At 37.4% G+C, this 21,470-nt stretch overlaps 3 protein-coding genes across 14 annotated transcripts in view; 2 read left to right on the forward strand and 1 right to left on the reverse strand.

The window, feature by feature from the left end:
• The first annotated feature begins 812 nt into the window (after nt 1-812).
• LOC123871114 (inositol oxygenase-like) lies at nt 813-8,523 on the forward strand. The gene is made up of 7 exons (XM_045914712.1): nt 813-969; nt 1,499-1,676; nt 2,732-2,940; nt 5,593-5,729; nt 6,221-6,355; nt 7,351-7,446; nt 8,105-8,523. The coding sequence occupies exons 1-7, from the start codon at nt 955-957 to the stop codon at nt 8,211-8,213; spliced, it is 879 nt and encodes a 292-aa protein (XP_045770668.1). The 5' UTR covers nt 813-954; the 3' UTR covers nt 8,214-8,523.
• Nucleotides 8,524-10,958: 2,435 nt separating this feature from the next.
• Nucleotides 10,959-16,628, forward strand: LOC123871113 (inositol oxygenase-like). The gene is made up of 7 exons (XM_045914711.1): nt 10,959-11,062; nt 12,462-12,639; nt 13,093-13,301; nt 13,934-14,070; nt 14,545-14,679; nt 15,717-15,812; nt 16,441-16,628. Exons 1-7 carry the CDS (start codon nt 11,045-11,047, stop codon nt 16,547-16,549), a joined length of 882 nt encoding a protein of 293 aa, XP_045770667.1. The 5' UTR covers nt 10,959-11,044; the 3' UTR covers nt 16,550-16,628.
• Nucleotides 16,629-17,291: 663 nt separating this feature from the next.
• The window catches only part of LOC123871105 (cytospin-A-like), a 72,709-nt gene continuing 68,530 nt past the window's right edge, over nt 17,292-21,470 (reverse strand). For all 12 annotated transcript variants that reach the window (XM_045914684.1, XM_045914685.1, XM_045914682.1 and 9 more), the window contains one exon: nt 17,292-21,154. In XM_045914684.1, coding sequence (XP_045770640.1) covers nt 21,065-21,154 — 90 coding nt within the window. In that variant the 3' untranslated portion in view covers nt 17,292-21,064. The remainder of the gene's footprint in view (nt 21,155-21,470) is intronic.

Here is a 21,470-nt window from a genome sequence, read left to right on the forward strand (position 1 = left end):
ATATTGGTATTTTCAACTGTATTTTAAACAAACCTTTGACCGTTTCGGCAATGAAAGTGTATGAATTTGTTAGTGATTCTCTCAAACTGTTGTAGTTTTAGGTATATACCTAGTTTAATTTTAATTTAGATTGTACCAATGGGGCTGGCATATAGGACACCTATAAAAGCCCCTTAAAAATATTAGAATAAAAAAAAAATTAAATATCACTTACTTTAACAGTGAAGGAAAACATCGTGTGGAAACTTGCATGCCTATAAATTCTCCATAATGTTCTCAAAGGTGTGTGAAGTCTACTAATCCGCATTTGGCTAGCGGGTAAATTATGACCAAAATCCTTCTCATTCTGAGAAGAGACCCACGCTCTAAAGTAAGCCGGGCGAAGGGTTGATGACTTTTACAAGTACTTTTGAATTGTTAAAATGCATCTAACACTGGTTCGGAATGCCTTTCCTACCGAGAAGAACCAGCAAGAAACTCAGTGGTTGCTCTTTTCAAACATTTGATTTACAATATGGCCCAATACGAGACTCGTACCTAGGACCCCATGATCAACAACAATATGCTCTATATAAAATAAATAGTACAAGTAAAATTTTCAAAATTTAAAAAACCCCCGACACATTTTTATTAGAATTTGGCTGTACACTAATTTGAATTGGTCGGATAGTAATAACCGGTCTAATAAGAAAACTACAAAAGAGCTTACACAGACAACAGATACACACGTCAAACTTATAACACCCCTCTTTTTGGGTCGGGGGTTAAAAATGGGTTCTCTCATGCTTTACAAGTCACAATGTTATGATAATGATTTATTGCTTAGGTCTTGTTTATCATTAGAAAACAAGCACTTGAGACCTAATATACCTAACACGCGGCTATAAATACGCGCTGAGATGACATCTCTCCGCATTGATAAACACTTGATCGGGAAAGCGATCATCGGAAAAAATGGCAGTTCAAGTTGTAAGTAACGGAGTTATTACTCTGCCGTCCTTTTACTAAGTTAGAAAGTTAAGTAGGTTAAAAATAATATGCTATTTTAGAAAAACTGATGTTACAAAAAAGTTTGCTAGGTAGAGGTACGTGCACACCTGCCTATACGACCAAACTGAAAATCTATGGTCTAAGTGTACCTAGCCAAAAAAATTGTGGGACTTTTAAAAAGAGCTACCTATTTTTGTGGCGATAATTCAAATTTCGAAGGCTATTTTTTGCAGCTAACCGCGGCTTAGCGGCTTTTTAAAACTGGACTTTTACTGAACATGGGAAAATGTCTGTCTGTGACCTTTTAAACTGATCCCATTATCCATACTATTATGTATCCATACCTAATAATATTATGAATTTCACTATCACTGTACCAAGGTTCATCAAAAACGGGTAAGTGATGATACCCACGACTTCGTCAGTGTAGTGAGTTAGCAAAAGATGACAAGATAATCCATGCCTATTTCCCAAGGGTAATAGTTGTAGAATATCTTCATTATTACAGAAAACCCCTATCTCCCTGATAGACCCCTCGCAGCTGCTGCGTCCGGAGCCCACGTTCAACGACAAGCCCTTGGAAGCCTTCCGGGACTACAGCGTGGATGACAGCGACCCCATCAAGGAGCGCGTGCGTAGGACCTACTACGCCATGCACACTAATGTTACTGTCGATCTTGTTAAACGTAAGTTGACGTACCTAAGTAGGTACAGACCTGAAAATCTGTCCATCTTGTTTTGCATTTTTTAATTTATGATCTCTAACTAAAAGTTCCTGTGGAGATCGTGATCCTTATAAATATAAAAATACTTGGGTGTAGCAGTTTTGTAAAACTGTGGTACCCTTTATTACGTTAAAGTACAAGTGTAAATTAAAAATTTATAACACCCCCGACACGTGAAGGTTACAGTAACTAAAAAAGAGCTGATAACTTTCAAACGGCTGAACCGATTTTCTTGGATTATAGCTAAGAACACTCTCGATCAAGCCACCTTTCAAACAAAAAAAACTAAATTAAAATCGGTTCATTAGTTTAGGCGCTACGGTGCCACCGACAGATACACAGATACACACGTCAAACTTATAACACCCCTCTTTTTGGGTCGGGGGTTAAAAACTAAATGCGTGTAGGATTCCATTTTTTAAATAAATCGGTGAAAGATTTTTTATTAAATACCACTAGCTTACGCCCGCGACTACATCCGCGTGGACTACAAAAAAATCAAACCCCTGTTTTACCTCTTAAATGCTTGAATTTTAAAAAATCCTTTCTTGGCGGATATCAATAATTGTCTACGTCTAAATAGCTATCTGCATTCCTCAGTCAGATCCGTCCACGCTTTTAGTTGTGCGTTAACAGATCAGTCAGCTTTTTCCTTTTATATATTTTAAGATCTAGGTAGTAGGCCCTTTTAGCTCACAGACACAATAATAGTTTTAGTATTCTCTAGTTTTAAGTTTAATTAATATTTAAGTTTGAATGTATCTTAATTCTTATTCTTGTATTTTTTGTGATTGAGCTAAATAAACTTTTATTTATTTATTTATTTAGGTACCTAGTGAAATAAAAATAAAGCTTTTACCACCACTTTGATGAAAGATGGCGGCCTCTAAATAGCAATCTGTTTGGCGGCCCTTCTCGGCGTAAATGACGTATGAACGTTACGTCTCTCCAAAAAATATCCGAGCTATTCGTAAAGAAGTTTTAAGTGCCTACTCCAAAAAGTAAATTTTCAACAGAGAAACGCGAGAAGTGGCTGAAATTCAACCACTTCAAGTCGACAGTAAAGGACGCTCTCATAAAACTCAACGAGCTGGTGGACGAGTCGGACCCCGACACCGACCTGCCCAACATCGTCCACGCCTTCCAGACTGCTGAGAGGATCCGACAGGACCATCCTCAAGACGACTGGTTCCAACTTACTGGACTTATCCATGATTTGGGCAAGGTAAGTTTTTTTTTTAAATTATTGAATATGAATTGTTTGGGAAGTCTGCTTTTGATACAACGAAAAAACCACTAGGGTTTACTTGATGTGTGTCATTCCGTCAAAGTCCAAAGTCTAGGCCATGTAGGAACCTAGCGGATGCAATCAATACTTTTTTAACCCCCGACCCAAAAAGAGGGGTGTTATAAGTTTGACATGTGTCTGTGGCATCGTAGCTCCTTAACTAATGAACCGATTTTAATTAAGTTTTTTTTTGTTTGAAAGGTGGCTTGATCTAGAGTGTTAGCTATTTCCAAAAAAATCGGTTCAGCCGTTTGAAAGTTATCAGCTCTTTTTTAGTTACTGTAACCTTCACTTGTCGGGGATGATATAAATTTTTAATTTACACTTGTTATCGATTACAATTTACAAGTTAGCCCTTGACCGCGATCTCACCTGCTGGTAAGTGATGAGATAGAAGCGGGCTAACTTGGAAAGGGTATGGCAGTTTCATTAAACCCACACCCCTGATCAGTTTCTACGCGGCATCGTACCACCGGCACGAATTTGCCGGGCGGGTGTGGTAACTAGCCACGGCCGAAGCCATCCACCAGATCAGATCAGATACTATTTAGAAATTATTAATTCTCGAATTACTCTTGCCCAGAATCAAACCCGTAAACGCCTAACTTAGACCGCAGCGCTCACAGTCAGTTTAACAGTGTGGCACAGTCAGTGATATTTATTTCTTTTATTGCCACTGAAACATCGATTGTTGTACTTTGTTAATTGATAAAATTGCCTATAGCTAGTCGCTCTCTCGTCGGTGGTGGGACCAGTGCCTTGTACACCTACAGGCTTGTACTACTTATAGGTAGAGATAATATTAAGTAAATCTTATCAATATGACTTGGATTAGTTTGATCTCTGTTTAATAGGATTAATCTACTCTTAGGAGGTTCAACTTATCTATACATATAATAAAATTGTAGAAAAGTGGTGTCTGTACAATGGAAATATATAAAAAAAAAGTAGCAGGGGTTGTTATTATATCGATGCCGAACCCGAAATTGTAATTAATTTTTTTTTTGTCTGTTTGTCTGTTTGTCTGTGTGTTTGTGCACGCTAATATCAGAAACGGATTATTCGATTTAGATACGGTTTTCACTAATATATTGTAATAAGCTTCACTTAGCATTTAGTGTTTATTTCATGTCAATCGGTTCATAAATAAAAAAGTTATGTCAATTTAAAGAATCACGGCGCCTCGCGCCTAAGCGTCCGTGGCTATATAAAGCGCGAAAAGTCACTATTCCACGCGAACGAAGTCGCGGGCACAGCTAGTTACAACATAAATGTATATTCGTTGTGATAAATCCTTTTAATATACCAACCTAACATATTGACGATGTCATTTGTTATGATAAAATTATTTTAAATTGTTACCTAAGTGAATTGTTTTCGTTAAAAATATTTTCTTACTTATTGTATTTTGACGTCATGTTTTACGTTTCATTGATAAGAATCAATGAAACGTAAAACATGACGTCAAAATACAAAACAATATCACTAGCCTCCGCTCTATACATAAGTATATGCGAAAGTGTGTTTGTCTGCTAACTTACTAGGTAGGTAGGTACCTTTTCACAGACTATCCATTTACCCAATGTTGATGAGAAGTACCGAAAGAAATCGCATCTCGGAGACGGATATAGCATAATAGTGGTTCCTGCCTACCGGAAAATCAAACAGTTCCCACTGGATTGACAGTAAAATCTAAACTCGATTCACGCAAATGAATTTTCAGGCATCATCTGTCCTAGTACATATTAAAATATTACATGCGAGAGAGAGTCTGTCTGTATAATATCCGTCTATCTGTCTGTTAGGTATTTAGGTACCTTTCTGTTGCCGAAACTTGGTACAGACATAAGCATCCCGAAAACAGACATCAACATATTATCCCGGAAAATCGAAGACTTCTCAAGGAATTTTTAAAAAATCTAAGTAAATCTATGCGGACGAAATCACGCGTATCATCTAGTGTTTATTACAATCACAACCCCTGGTCAGTTGATAAAACAAATAGTGAACCGTGAACTTACACCGATCGTAAAATCGACTCACTAATCTAATTATCTTGTGTTTAATGTGTTTTTCCTATGAGCTTGCAATTAAGAATCAAAATACAAGCTTAATTACTAATTAGTAAACACCCACTAGAAGGTGATGACCTTTAGTGGTTAAGACGTCAGCTTCCCAGTCCAGGGATCCCGAGCACTTGTTCATCGACCTATAGAAAGAGATTTCGGCTTCGTAGAGCGTTGTCTCTGTCACTCATACCGAAATCCCACTGTTTATTATGATAGATCATAGAACGCATCGTCGACTACCGCGGCGGTATTGGGTGGTAGGTTGGGCATGAGCCATTTTTCAAAGTTCTCGAAATTCATATTATCGTCGTATTCGCCTGATTTGGCACCAGGTTTAAAAGTCAGCAACACATTGGGTATAAAACCAGTTTCAGCTCTCTAATATCACTCGAAATTGGTTTTTGAGGCCCTTAGAATTGCACGGATCAACGACAGAGACAACGCTCAACGAAACCGTTATCTCTTTCTAAAGTTCGATGTAAAATATTTTCTGTCGGGCACTGTAATCTTATTTGTCCAGGTGATGGCATTCTACGGCGAGCCGCAATGGTGCGTGGTGGGCGACACGTTCCCCGTGGGCTGCGCGTGGGCCGACTCCATCGTGTACGGCCCCGACAGTTTCAAGGACAACCCGGACACCTACAACCCCAAATACAAGTAGGCGCTGTTCCTCTAGATATGACGATGGGGTATACGCCAAGCTCCATTTTCGTAATTGGCAATCCGGAAAACATCGGAAATTATATCTTAATTGCGATTTCTTAAAAAAATTTGAATGCGTCGGCCATCAAAAAATGTGAATATGGGCGTTAATTTCGTAATCAGCGCCCCGATAAATCTTCAACCACTTAAAACTAAAAATATCTTAGATTTTCTCCAATAATACCTACTTAATTCCTTTCGTTGTCGTCGTCATCATCCATATAATATTAGGTATCATAGATGTCCACTGTTGGATGTAGGTAAGTCTTTTATATAGGCAAAGGAATTCAACATACCGCGATTTTGCTGAGTGACTCTGAGCTTATTTAAGACCCACAGTTAGCGACCATGTCTCGAATCCGTATGTCATTGGCAACGTGCACTGTTCGAAGACTTTGGCCTCCAGGCATTAATATTCACTTCATTCTTTTATTACTCCCAAACAGCACAAAATACGGCATGTACGAGCCACACTGCGGACTGGACAACGTGCTGGTATCGTGGAGCCACGACGAATACTTCTATCAGTTCCTCAAGCACAACAAGAGCAAGCTGCCCGAGAAGGCGCTCTACATGATCAGGTGTCACTTCAATCCATTCTTCCACATGAACATTTATGTTCTAATCCAACCTAACCTAAGAGTTTGGCCGGACAAACCAAACCCAATAGAACCTAGCCGGACACATGAATACTCATGTTCTAACTAACATAACTTAAGATTTTTGCCGAACAAATCGCCGGTCACGTCATTTAATGATCAAAAAATACATCATATTCCCATCCCATATATATATCCCATATCATATTCGCGTCCCATCTTAGACCACATCATCACTTTCCATCAGGTGTGATTGTGGTCAAGCGCTTACCTATAGTGAATAAAAATAAAAATTTTTTTTTCATAAAGTACAGATTGATAGGCCGATCAATATTTTATAAGATCAAATAATATTTTGCCGTAAGTATGTAGGATATTTACCTATTCGTCAGTCGGTACGTATTTATATTCTCGCACTTTAGTTATTTTAAACGAGTCAATAAATTGGCATGAGCAATGAGCACCCGGAGGATTTTCTAACAGTTGGTGCCTCTGATTTCAATACACTTCTGTCGGTTCAGCGGTTGAGCCGTGAGAAGGTACAACGGTTGGACGAAATATAAGTAGGCTCAGAGATAGCTTGCATCCTGACCGACTTCGGATTTTTAGCTTCCACGAGATTCTTGGTGAGAGGGGCTCGATCCTGATCATGTTTTTTTTTAATATAAAAATAGCGAGCAAATTAGCAGGCGAGTCACCTGATGTTAAGTGGTTACCGCCGCCCGTGAAATTTTGCAGTACCAGAAGAACCGCCAATGCGTTGCCGACCTTTCAGGAATTTGTTGGTCCGCCCCTTGAATAACTCCGTGTTACAATCCTTGATCCATGATGATGTGATTTTAGCAAAAGTTGTCTGAAAGAGATTGCTCCAGCCTTTGCACGCTTCTGTAAAGTCTCTTAAGATCCCTTGTATGTTGTTTCTCCGTTAAAGTGTGTGCAGTAAAGGGTTAACCTAATCTTGTACCTACGGTGTGCAGGTACCATTCGTTGTACCCGTGGCACGCAGGTGGCGACTACCGTCACCTCACCAACGCTAAAGACGAGGAAATCCTGAAGTGGGTGCATGAATTCAAGTAGGTATCTTGTATTCCATATTTTGTTGTTGTCCATTTTGTAGCATATACAAGGACCAAACAATATACGGGCGGCTATAAAAACAACGACCAAACGGACGCGCAACGCTCGCCCAACTTCAACATACAAACATTAATCAACGCTATCACACTTCACACTAGTACTATAAAAGCGAAAGTTTGTGTGTCTGTATGTTTGTTATTGGAATGGAGATAGATTATACCCTGGATAACCACATAACTTTTTATCCCGCAAAATCAATGAGTTCCCACAGGATTTTTAGAAAACCTATATCCACGCGAACGAAGTCGCGGGCATCAGTCAGTAATTTCATTCAAGAAAATTTTTGACATCTAATTTATTACTCTCAACCTATTAAGTAGGTAGGTATAGTACGCGACAGGTCAAGATGGCATTGGGGGTATAAGGCGGGGGGACCCCCCGCACGTCACCGGCGCGGGGGGTGTATTTATTTGTATTTATTTATTCTTCGTTTCAGACTTATAAAAGCACTTACGAAAGTCACAATACACTGAAAAAATAAGTCTGGTAATAAAGGTGTGAGCTGGCGATGGGTTAGTCATGATCACGTCATGATAATAATGATGATCAGCTGGTTTAATTAACTACTTATAGAAAAATGTTCGATTTTCTCAGCAAATACGACCTGTACACGAAGAGCGCCGAGGTCCCCGACATCGAAGCATTGTGGCCCTACTACGAGAAACTCATCGAGAAGTATATCCCGGGAGTCTGCGAGTGGTAATAAATACCACCTAAATTAAACTAAGTGATTGTACCTAAGTATTTAATATTTAACTCTTACATTTACTGAAGGACTATCTATCGTTTAGTCCTAAAATCTAAATGGATTTCTAAATTAAAAGCTCAAAAAAATATTACGTATTATAGGTACATCGTTAGAATAAGCTAGATATTAATAAGTTATTTTATTATTAGTATAATTTTTGTTGTGTAATTAATAAGGTAATCTTAAGCACCCAGTATTAACAATATGTTATTATATTAATGAAAACTTTTTAATAATACAAATAAATGTTTTACTTACTTACCTACCTATTTAATTTAGCTTATTTGTACATATACCTAATAGCTGTTTACATCGTTAACTAATAGACGTATTTTGTGTAAATAAGCGGTGATGGTCAAGTGATTAAGAAGTGCGCCTATTCAGGAGCTCGAGGATTCGATTCCGGCCTCGCACCTCTAACTTTTGGAAGCTATTTGCGTTTTCAGCAATTGAATATCAAACATCGTGAGGAAACATGGATACCTGAGATGTTCTCCATAATGCTGTCAAAGGTAAGGAATTCTCTCCAAACTCTTCTCATTCTCAGAAGAGACTTGTGCTCAGTAGTGACCCAGCGATGGGATATGATGATGATGATGAAATCCATCAAGAGGAATACACGGGTTTGCCCCAGACCCTTTGCCCAGACTGATTGGTGAGAAGACCTCATCAATTTCTCAAACTGCGCGTATCGTGGTGATAAAAATAGATCTAAATTGAGCGGTCAATGAAAATGAATTGCATCTGAACCGATCGTTAACCTAAGTTAAGACACCTCTTCAATAGGTAGGTCTCTCGTGTTCAAACTGTTTCAGCACTTCGTGTTCAAACAAAATTCTTTTAAAGTAACAGCTTAATAATCGGCTCATTATTACAATATACCTAGTTACAAAGTTAGTGTGTTACTGGGAACACCGCCGCAGGGTTGGTTGATTCCACAGTTAGCATGGAAAAAAAGGTCTAAAACGGGTGGTCGAAGTGCACGTCTAGACACCCATATAACATAAATCCATATATTTTATATGGGTATATAAAAAAAACATATATTTACCATTTTAGCAACCAACAAGGTGTGAGTGTATGTGCTCCTTTTTGAACTCCTCATTACGTTATTGACGACAAGGAACGTCTCAATTCACGTGACTAAGGATTCACGTGCTCCAGGAATAAAAGCTATACCTACTTAAGTCAACTATAAGTATATATACTAACTGATGCCCGCGACTTAGTCCGCGAGGATTTACGTTTTTAAAACTCCCGCGGGAACTCTTTGATTTTCCGGGATAAAAAATAGCCTATGTTTTAATCCAGGGTATAATCTATCTCCATTACAAACAGCCAAATCCATCTAGTAATTTTTGCGTGATTAAGTAACAAACATTCAAACATCCAAACATAGTAAACCTGCACATAGATAGAAAGAAATAGATAGAAAGTTATATAGATAGAATGTTTTTTTCAAAAACTTTAATAATACCTAACAAGTGTTTTCGAATCGTTACCTTCCGTTACGTTACGGAGAAGAAACCGAAAAAAAACCGAAAGAAAAGAAGAGAAGAGAGAGAGAGAAGGAGAGAAACTCGGCGTTTGGTTTCAAGTTTTAGTTGTAGCCAGTGTCGTTCGGCTTGAAATGATTCTATCGATACCCCATACTTTTAAATCTGTTCAGGCATTTCTAGAAGATATGGTGGGTAAAAAAAACACTCACATACATGTGTGTCTTATATTTATTTATTAAGTCAACATAAGAGTTTTTTTTTATAAAATAAAGTTACATCTAAATTCAAACTTAAAACAAGTAAAAATAATAATATCAAATTAAAAACTAAAATGAACTAAATTTAATCTAAAACTTCGTCGAGAGCACCGCAGCGAGGCATTGTACCCAAGATGCTGGCAGCATTACCCCTTTGGATGGCCAAACATGCATAATATTACATACATGAACCCTGAAAACATTACACTCATTTTTTTCGAGCAGGCGTGTAAAAAAGCACGTGTCATTTTCATGAACTGTAGGTAGCGTACCTACATTCTATACTATTCTATGGGTTTAGGATAGGTATCACACTTCACATCACACTATCTATCACACTTCACATTAATATTATAAAGGACAAAGTTTGTATGCGTGTGTGTGTGTGTGTGTGTGTGTTTGTTACTCCTTCACGCAAAAACTACTGGACGGATTGGGCTGAAATTCAGAATGGAGATAGATTATTCTCTGGATTAGCACATAGGCTACTTTTTATCCCGGAAAATCAAAGAGTTCCCACGGGAATTTTAAAAAAACCTACATCCACGCGAACGAAGTCGCGGGTATCAGCTAGTGATATCTATAGTTTGAATCTACGCACTGGTCCTAGAGTCTCATAAAATCGTAGAATAGAATCAAGCCATAGAATAGAATAGAATAGATTTTTATTCAAATAAACTTTTACAAGTGCTTTTGGATCGTAAAAATAATTTACCACTGGTTCGGATTCATAAATCATGTTGCAATTCACAAAATGTCATACCTCCGTACCTAAACTTGGAATCATCGCAAATTATAGTGATCTATTTAGAAAATAGTATTTTCGTCCGATAGTTGAAGCTATTAGCTGACGACTCAATAATATATTATGATTTTTCGCATTATCTCATTACGTAAAAATCCTATCAATACGATAACTTCTGACCCGCGATGATTACGATTGACCGTGTGAACATTTAAGACGTGTGCTGCGCGCGACGACAACAGTCGCTCGTTTAGTATCATCAGATACGGAACTGAACCCAAAAAAATGAAGTTTAGAAATCCTGTAAGTACACACAGCCCAATTTTTTTTGAGTGATTTGTATTTTTCATTAATTTTCTTAGAGGTCTAACTTAAATTAATGAGGTCAGGGAATGAGTTCAAATTTCAATTCTACATTTTCAAGTAGGTATAAAAAAGAAATTCGTATTTTGTCATTGAGCATTAAAAAGTAATTTAATTGTAATAAAATGTATCTATCGCCTTTGGCCTCTGCTTCTTTAAAATTCGGGCGAAGGTCCCAGTATACGTCTACGTACCTATTGAACGTAAATGCGTATTACACATTCTGCTCATTTTAATTGAATTTTTAACATTGCCTAGTTGTTATCTACCTACCTAAAACTTAGATCAATAATAAAATTTCGAACTGCAAAAGTTTCATCGGTTTCGTCATACTCAACGCGAGAACTAGTGGACAGATTGTCCACTGGTTCTTGCGTTTTGCATGCACAAACAAACAGATCAGTTAATACAATCACACTATATCACACTATCACACTACTAATATTATAAAGGAGAAAGTTTGAATGTGTGTGTGTGTGTATGTTTGTTACTCCTTCACGCAAAAACTACTGGACGGATTAAGCTGAAATTTAAAATGGAAATAGATTATACCTTGGATTAGCACATAGGCTACTTTCTATCCCGGAAAATCAAAGCGTTCCCACGGGATTTTTAAAAACCTACATCCACGCGAACGAAGTCGCGGGCATCAGCTAGTTATTTTTAATTATTATTCTTATACAATTTAACCCTTGACTACAATCTCACCTGGTGGTAAGTGATGGTATTACAAGGTAGGCTTGCGCTTGACTACGATAATACCTCATGGAAAGCAATGATGAGATCTAGGTTGTAACACGCTTACATAGAAGATGCCATACACTCTTGTCTTGAAGGTAGTACTTAATTTTGGCGAGACTGTGTGAGTTTTTTTAGTCCATCACCTGATGGTAAGTGTTGATGCAGTCTAGGATGGGAGTGGGCTAACTTGGAAGGGGTATGGCAGTTTTCAATAAACCCATACCCAAGCCATACCCCCGGATTCTACCGGAACGCTTAATCATTTGGCAGCACAGCATTGCAGGTAGCGTGGTAACTAGCGACGGCCGTAGCTTCCTACCCTGACCAGTTCGTTTAGAAATTATAAATTCCAAAACTGTCCGTGCCGGGAATCCTACGGGCTGAGATCTTCCACTTGTAAGATCACAATGCTTCCCACTGGGTTACAATATAGGTACCTAGTTACCTACTTTTTGGTGGAGAAAAAATATCGCCATAGATGGCCGTAGCCAGAGGGGGTTCAAGCACCGAAGTTTATTCCTCGCTAAGGCCTTGGTGCCTCATATTATGAGGTAGTGTGTGAAGAAGTGAAGATTCGCTGAATGTACTGTGTTCCCAGGATAACACCATCACTTTGATGGACCCGTCGCTTCTGCTGCGGCCAGAGCAAGTCTACAAGGACAAGCCGCTGGAGTGCTTCCGTGACTACTCCGTCAACGATGAAGACCCAATCAAAGAGAGAGTTCGACGCACTTACTACACCATGCATACTCACATGACTGTCGACTTCGTTAAAAGTAGGTTGATGTTCGTTTTGTTTAATTTTAGGATTCCGTATAGGGCAAAAAGGAACCCTTATAGGATCACTTCGTTGTCTGTCTGTCGTATCTGTCAAGACCCGTCAAGGAAATGAAAACCTTCCCGTTGACCTAGTAGAATCATGAAAGGCAGGAAGCGTTGTGTATCACATCACAAAAAAAAAATATTTCTAAAAAAAATTAAAATGTGTAAAAAAAACTATAGATCATTTCAATACAGCTTAGCATATTCTGATCACAACTCTCGAACAGATGCTTAACTGTATTGAAATGATCTATCTAAGTATAATTACTATTTTTGTGCTAGTCATATCTGAACTTTAAACAGCTCACCTAAAAATCGATAATAAGTGATTGTGTACTTAGTGCAATTATGAACTAAGCTAACGATTTGATGTCACAGACCAGTTTTTCCAATTTCATTTCCCCCAGGCAAAATGGAGAAATGGCTGAAGTTCAACCACTTCAGGTCGTCAGTAAAGGATGCGCTGGTCAAACTCAACGAGTTGGTCGACGAGTCGGACCCCGACACAGAACTGCCCAACATCGTCCACGCCTTCCAGACCGCTGAGCGGATCCGAGAAGACTACCCTGATGACGACTGGTTCCAACTCATTGGGCTGATTCACGATCTTGGGAAGGTAATAAAACTGAGAAAGAAATAAGTTACCTACCCGTTTTACCCGTTGTTGAGCCAGATCATACTTTTTTTAATTTTTTTATATTCAGATTCAAGTTAGCCCTTGACCACAATCTCACCTGGTGGTAAATGATGATGCAGTCTAAGATAGAAGCGGGCTAACCTGAAAGGAGTGTGTCTGTTTTTATTAAACCCATACTCCTTAGTTTCTACAGGGCATCGTACCGGAACGCTAAACGCTTTGCGGCACGGCTTTGTCGGCAGGGTGGTAACGCCACAGCCGAAGTCTCCCACCAGAAAAACTATCTTTCCACCTACATAAAAATGTGGGAACAACTAAACTTTGATAATTATGTGTTTATTCAAGGGGTAGATCAACATCTAAATAGGATATAAAAGGAAACGGTGACTGACCGACTCTATCAACGCTCAGCTCAAATTACTGGACGGATCGGGCTGAATAACGGCTATTATAACGTTGACATCCGCTAAGAAAGAATTTATGAAAATTCAACCGCTAAGTGGGTAAAATAGGGGTTTGAAATTTGTTTACTCCACTCTTTTTGCTAAATCGCTGCCTCTACTTAAGGACCACTAGGGTCCAAAGTTCAAGAGCCATGGTTCTGTTTGCAGGTAATGGCTTTCTATGATGAACCCCAGTGGTGTGTGGTGGGTGACACCTTCCCCGTTGGCTGCAAATGGGGGGAGAACATTGTATATGGAGACGACAGCTTTTTGGACAACCCTGACACTTATGACGAGAAATACAAGTGAGGAATCTTTTTACAAACCGTTATTTTTACCCGACTGCGGCAAAGCCGAAAGGAAGGGTAGTGATTTTAGCAGTCTATGTATGTATTTAATTTATAGGCTAGCGCTTGGCTGCAATTAAACCTGCTGGCAAGTCATGATGCAGCTTATGGTGAAGCGACTTGCCTAGAAGATGCCTATTCACTCTTAACTCTAAGTACCCGTATATCCAGAAGACAAATATCTAGGATACTTTTTATCCTGTTTTCAAAACATGTATGTAATAGGTTCATTCGGACGAAATTGAAAAACCGTTTTGATCTTTAAGGTCTTACATTTTACTGCTAGCTCACATGTAGTCTGGTAGATTAGATTCCTCCTACATCAATGATCGTAGTTTATGTTTCTCAGAGACAATCCGAATTCAGGGATCCTTTTTTGGATGAATTTAGCGGTTGAAAGTTGAGCGATTAAACCAATTTGTCAATTTTCAGCACTGAATTGGGCATGTACAGGGAGAAATGTGGTATCGAAAATCTCCTAATGTCGTGGGGGCACGACGAATACCTCTACAGGGTGCTCAAGCATAACAACGCCAAGTTTCCCGAAGAAGGATTGCAGATGATCAGGTTAGCGTGTCGCAAGGTGGTCAATTTTTTAGAACCTACATTTCTGAATATGTCACAACACGGTTTGAACCTATACTACCTATATACGAATGTTTTTAGGGGTCCGTACCTCAAAAGGAAAAATGGAACCCTTATAGGATCACTTTGTTGTCTGTCTGTCTGTCAAGAAAACCTATCTAGGGTACCTACTTCCCGTTTACCTAGAATCATGAAATTTGGCAGGTTGGTAGGTCTTATAGGACAAGTAAAGGAATAAATCTGAAAACCGTGAATTTGTGGTTACATCATAGAAAAAAAATTAAAATGTGTTTTAATTTTCAAAGTATGATAGCTATACCAAGTGGGGTATCATATGAAATGGCTTTACTTGGACATTCTAAAACTGATTTTTATTTATTTTTAAGTATAATGGTTTTCGATTTATCGTGCAAAATGTCGGAAAAAATACCCGAGTACGGAACCCTCGGTGTGCGAGGCTGACTCGCACTTGGCCGGTTTTTTTTGTGGTCAAGATTCGAGTCTGCTGGTTGCTTTGCCTGAATAATGTACTTATAGGTGTACAGAAAATTCTTAAGATAGCCTAGTTTTATATAGGTACCTACTTTAAGGCTTAAATACTTCAATTCACTTTGCTCTATCTGGCAAAAGATCACAAACTATTTCTTGTTAAAAGTACCTCGACTTTTTACAAAGCATACAGACAAAGATAAATAACTTTTAGACGATACATTTAAAGAGAATAGCGGGAAGTGGGTGGTAAATTATTTGACGATTCAAAAGCACTTGTAAAAGTTTATTTGAATAAAAATCTATTCTATTCTAATAAGGAAGGCAGGCTGATGACCGGGTGGTGGTGCTCGCGCTCCTTCGGCAAGACTAGGTACTAGATAATATTATCTAGTAGTCTTGCTTCCATTTCCACAGGCTAAAATAATAGACACTATAACATACATGTCTGCGTAGCTCTTGACCCTTGGTGACCTAAAGTGTATTATCTATGTGACCTTGACCCATAGTGAAAATATTGTTTTCGACAGGTTCCACTCCTTCTACCCGTGGCACGCAGGCGGCGACTACAGCCAGTTCGTCACCGAGAAAGATGAAAAGATCAGGCAAGCCGTCCTGAAATTTAAGTAAGTAAAACATATAGTACGAGACAGGTCGAGATGACAATCGGGGTATGAGGCGGGGGAACGCCCCGCACACCCGCACGTCTGCCGCTCTATCTCGTACTAGGTTAGTGCGGCCATCTCGACCGGTCGCGTATTATAGAAACCTAATATCTAAATTGCCAGGTAGGTAGTATAGAAAAGTTCAGTTCTTGGGCGGTACAATTGTATGTGTCACGAAAGTTGGAAATCTGGATGTTTGCCTACTGAGCAAATAGGAATATGCACCCCAGACTACCCGTGTACTCGTTAAACAGAGAGAGTAGGAACCCGAAGGAAGGTCTTTAGTGGGAGGTCTCGGGTTCGATTCCCGCAGGGCTTTGGAATTTTATAAATTGTAAATTTCTGGTCTGGTCTGGTGGAAGACTTCGGCCGTGGCTAGTTACCACTCTACCGGCAAAGCCGTGCCGCCAAGCGATTTAGCGTCCCGATACGATGCCGTGTGGAAACCAAAGGAGTATGGGTTTAATGAAAACTGCCATACCCCTTCCAGGTTGGCCCGCTTCCATCTTAAACATCATCACTTACCACCAGGTGAGATTGCAGTCAGGGGCTAACTTGTATCTGAATAAAAACTATTTTCCTCTTACAGCCAATACGACCTGTACACAAAGAGCGCCGGTGTACCGGACATCGAAGCTCTGTGGCCGTACTATGAAGGACTTATTGAAAAGTACATCCCAGGTGTCCTTGAATGGTGATCAGTGAGGAGTTATTTATGGGATTATTTATTTCTAACCTTCTAGGTTAACTGTTACCTACAAAATAAAAATAAATTATGTGAGAGGAAACTACGTGGCATGAACACTGAACTCGTTCAGTCCAATGTGTTTGAACCCTAAGATTAAATATACATCGGTCAAAATATCAAATTTCTTCACATCTGTGGTAAAGTGTCTATTTGACATGGACCGTGTACGTGACGATTAACAGGGCTCTCTCCGTCACTCGTTTCATACAATCGTAGTTCCAATTTCATTTGAATATTAAGCAACCAAAGTCCATGAAATTTTGCAGACATATTCTAGAAACTAATATCTGTGTCTGTGGTGTTTTAGATTTTTCTAAAAATATGTAGTTTTAAAATTACAGGGGCTCAAAGATTTGTATGAAAATTTTTAAGACCGCGTAACTTTGAAACCGAATATTTTAACAGAAATCTGGAAAACCACAGACATAGATATTAGTTTCTAGAATATGTCTGCAAAATTTCATGGTCTTTGGTTGCTTAGTATTCAAATGAAATTGGAACTACGATTGTATGAAACGAGTTACGGAGAGAGCCCTCTTAACCGTCGGGACTCGTCGGGTTGAACGACAGGCGGTTAAAGCTACGACCGTTTTCGCCTGTCGGTTACCGTTAAACTTTAACTAGGTACAAATAAAAAGTAAAATAAATCCCACCAGTTAATATTCACAACCTTCATGATTAATTTGAAGTAAAGGTAAAATTAACAAACCCTGAATTGTATAACTCGTTTTAGCGGTCAAAGTTTATCGGTAACAGTCACTTTACTTTACCCGCCTTTCATGCAACTGGACCTTAGAAGAATAAATAAGGCTATTGTAAATAAAATGAGTTTGTGTATTTAAATTTTATACGAACAAAACGTGATTACTAGTGTCTAAGAGATTGTTATTGTTGAATAAAAGACGTTTTTTTAAATAAACCAGGAACTTTATTTTAGCTATATTTACAGAAATACAAATATCTGAAAATAGATAATTAATCTATATTATAGCTTCAACGAATAGTCATTTTGCGAAACAAGGATTGGTATAAGGCTGAGGACACATTACATCGCGATGGGTGGACCCCGTTCCTTTTCTACAGGCCGATTTTTAAAACGCCCAATATTTGACTGCGTAATGCTTTTTACATTTTAACAGTTAGTTTGGTCAAGATTCCCAGCACGCAAACTGTCAAAATTTAATATAACTTTAACTGACAAACTTTTTTTTGTATTAGTCAATTAAAATTAATATAAATATAGTAGGTAAGTAATTATTTATTTCTCGTATCCCCGCAATTATATTTCCTCAAAATAAATCTTATAATATGGTATTTCATAAAATAATTTCATTTACAAGTAAAACATTGGTCAGCTACTCGTGCCTAAACTAAATACGTACAGTTGGTACATACTTATTACTTACATTGATGTTAATTTGCTAGCAAGAAGTAAATGAAAAATGTTTTACCTTTAAATGGTACAAAATAAAATAATATCATTCAGTAATAAATTGCATTTATATCATAATAATAATATTCCATGTCAATCATATTTCATTAAGGTGGATACACACATGCCGGTAATCCTGCCGGCTACGTTTTCGACACGTATGCATTTTCCATTAAAGTAAAGAGGTACGATTTCTTATAAAACAAAATCTAATCCACATTTTAGTTACTCATATTTTATTATATTTCGTTTATGTATTCTTGTAGGAAATAATTTGACGTGAAATAAGTGTAGTAGTAACGTACTATCTAGAAATTTCGATGTGTGCTTAAGACACAATGCTTATTCAATTATACAATAAACAGCTAATCTAACAGAGTTATTAGGATATAAACTGTGCTGTTTATTTCAACGATAATATTGTGAAAAGAGTAGCATATTACTTTCAGATCCATCAGTTTCGATTAGTTTAAGTTTTGAGCACAATCGAATTAGCATCATTATTAATGCAATATTACATTAAACTTAGGTACGCTTTATATTTTTCAAAGCTTCTTAAGACAACCTTATAAGACAGGTAACCAATTCAATCCTAATTAAGTTAACAAATGAAAGTAATATAATATTTTTAGAATTACAACACCAAAATAACTTTCAAAACTCGATCGTTACATTTCAATTTACTAGCTAAAACAAATGTATAAGTAATATTGAAATATCGAATCATGAACTTTGTGTTTGTGTGAGTAAAAATTGCCAAGCAATTTAAAACTTCGCAGTAGAATCAGGGACACATTCATTTTTACGAATATATATTTTATAGTATTCATCAGTTTTCAAGCAATTGTTTATTCCTTCTCAGGGACTATTAATTATTTAGAGTAAACCTGAATTTTGTTTTTCTGTGTTACCTGAGAGAGATCGGTTATTAATTACTATATAAGGCGTTTCTTAAACAAAACTATAGTTTTATTTAAATTTAAATGATTTAAATTTTAACTGTATGTGTCAACTGTAATGTCAAAAGCACATTAAGATAAGGACTGAAATCGTACTTTTGACAGGATATTTGACACATAAAGTCAAAAAGGCGCGTGAGGAGTCATTTTTTACGCATTATACAATAAAGTACATGTATTTTAATTTTATTTCCATTGACTTATACATTCACAAAATCCATGTTTAATGGATACTTTAAATTTTATCAAGTAAGAGCTTTTCATGTCTTATTTTTACGAAGAGCTCAGTTCCACACCAGTTTCGGTTCCAAACAAAATAAACTCGCATCGGACTGACCGCGGCCGTGTGGAACCGGGACATGTGTGGTCGACATTTCAAAGGGGGCGAGGGTTGTTTAAGGAACTGAAACGCGGTGGAAACTGGAGACGGGACTTTAATTCATCGACCCATGATCGACCCGTTGCCGGTCCACTACTGAGCACGGGTCTCTTCTCAGAGTGAGAAGGGTTAAGGCCCTAGTCTACCACGCTGGCTCAATGGGGATTGGCAGACTTCACCCACCTTTACTTTAATTACTTAGATATTATAATTGTCAAATTTAAAAAACTACCTAGATACTGTAATAAGGCGTTAAACAGGATACAGACATCGAAGGCATTTAACAATTATTTTATTTACGTAAATCTTATTTAATAATATTACGTTTTAAGATAGAAAAGGTGTCAGGGCGTTTCCATATTATTCGATATGATATCTGGGTGCACGTGAAATTTATGAATTATTTATACATATATTCCATATTACTATCGAACAACCTAAATATTGGATCGGATTATATAGAACCGCTCTTAATATAGTCCATTAACTCTTAAGGAAGTACGGTTTTCGATTAATATTGTGTATTTTAACAAACGAATGGCAGGCAGGCTATTCAATTTTGATTCTATTTCCGTGAATACAAAACATATTCTCGCATAAGTGACCGAGAAGGGTGATTATTTAGAATACTCTAAGGCATTTCTGTTATTTATCTTACGTTACTTACACTCATTCATCAAATTTCAGGGGTACACAACAATTTCATGAAATATTTTTATCGCGTATTATAATATGAAACATATAAGTACACTGAAGCTTATTTATCTCCAATAGTTTAAATTGATTTAAGAAAAAGTTGAATACCCCTGCAATAAGTAGGTATATTTATCTGATGCCGCGTTAATATGACAGAAGTACTGAGTACATTCTGTAAAATTTTATAAGCATGCATTGTTTTTATTTCTAATCAGTATATACATTAGGTTCTTGATGTCATATTTGAAGTAATATTGAACACATTTTGTATGAATATGTTTTTTGGCAAACATTTCAATATTTTTACAACTTTTGCAACAAATTATGAATTGTATGTACTTATTTTTGTTAGTTTCAGCATCAATATGAACGCGAATGTACTGCTATAATATTAAAACGGCATAAAAGTAATAATTAGACCCTCATCCACTAACCTAAAAAATCAGTCTTCATAAGGAATGACGTATATCAATTCCTCACACAACAAAGGCCGTTTACAAGGCAATTCAATTTCACAAATGGCGGACCACTATCACACAAACCAACCGCAAAAACCGTTTTTTCTTATGCTATAGACATCCTACTAGAACGTCAAGTTTTAATAAGAAATAAAAGTTTTATCCATATCCGTTCAGATTTAAATTGAAAGCGGAAAAAAAGTTACCAATAACATTGTTTATGAAAATAAATTAACAAAAGCAAAAAAAAAAATGTGAAAATATTGTTCAAAATGTAATATAACCTATTCCTTCACCATTGCGGTTGGTCAACAAACTTTACTATCCTTACGGGAATGTTACATTACCTACAAATTACAACCTTTAAGATCTTTATTATTCTAGATATTTGCCATTCCATTAAAAAACTGAATTGGACTCGATCCATGAAATGGCAAATCAAAGAACAACCATGGCTTAATTTACAGCCAAAAAGCGATTTACCGATTTGATGTTATACAATTTTTCCATAATGGTGGCGTGCTAGCCTTGGGTAAATAAACTAAGTTTCAAAATGTTTATAAATGCTGGTCACGTACGCCATCACTTGCTGCCAGTCTGGTCTCTCTTGCTGGATCATGTCTTGAATGTTCTGGAAACAAAATATCTAGTTTTTAACTGAATTGAAAAACAAGGTTCTGATGTAATGTTCAGATGTCTATCTATGTTCGCGATTTTTCCACTTCTGCGTTTCGGTACCAATTTTGATACAGTTCTGACTGACAGGCACCAAGAAAATGATGTCGGTTAAGTAGGCATCGCTTTGATAATTTTAATTTGTTACGTATTTTTTAGTGCTAGATTCTAGAAATTCAAAACGTGAAGCTTATTGATCTTTCTTTAGTAATTATAGATTTGACTGCGATCTAACCTCTAGCTTTCACTCTTCTCGGGGTAATCAATACAAT

The sequence above is a fragment of the Maniola jurtina genome, chromosome 13 (assembly GCF_905333055.1).
Source record: "Maniola jurtina chromosome 13, ilManJurt1.1, whole genome shotgun sequence".
In the NCBI taxonomy this organism is placed as follows: domain Eukaryota; kingdom Metazoa; phylum Arthropoda; class Insecta; order Lepidoptera; family Nymphalidae; genus Maniola; species Maniola jurtina.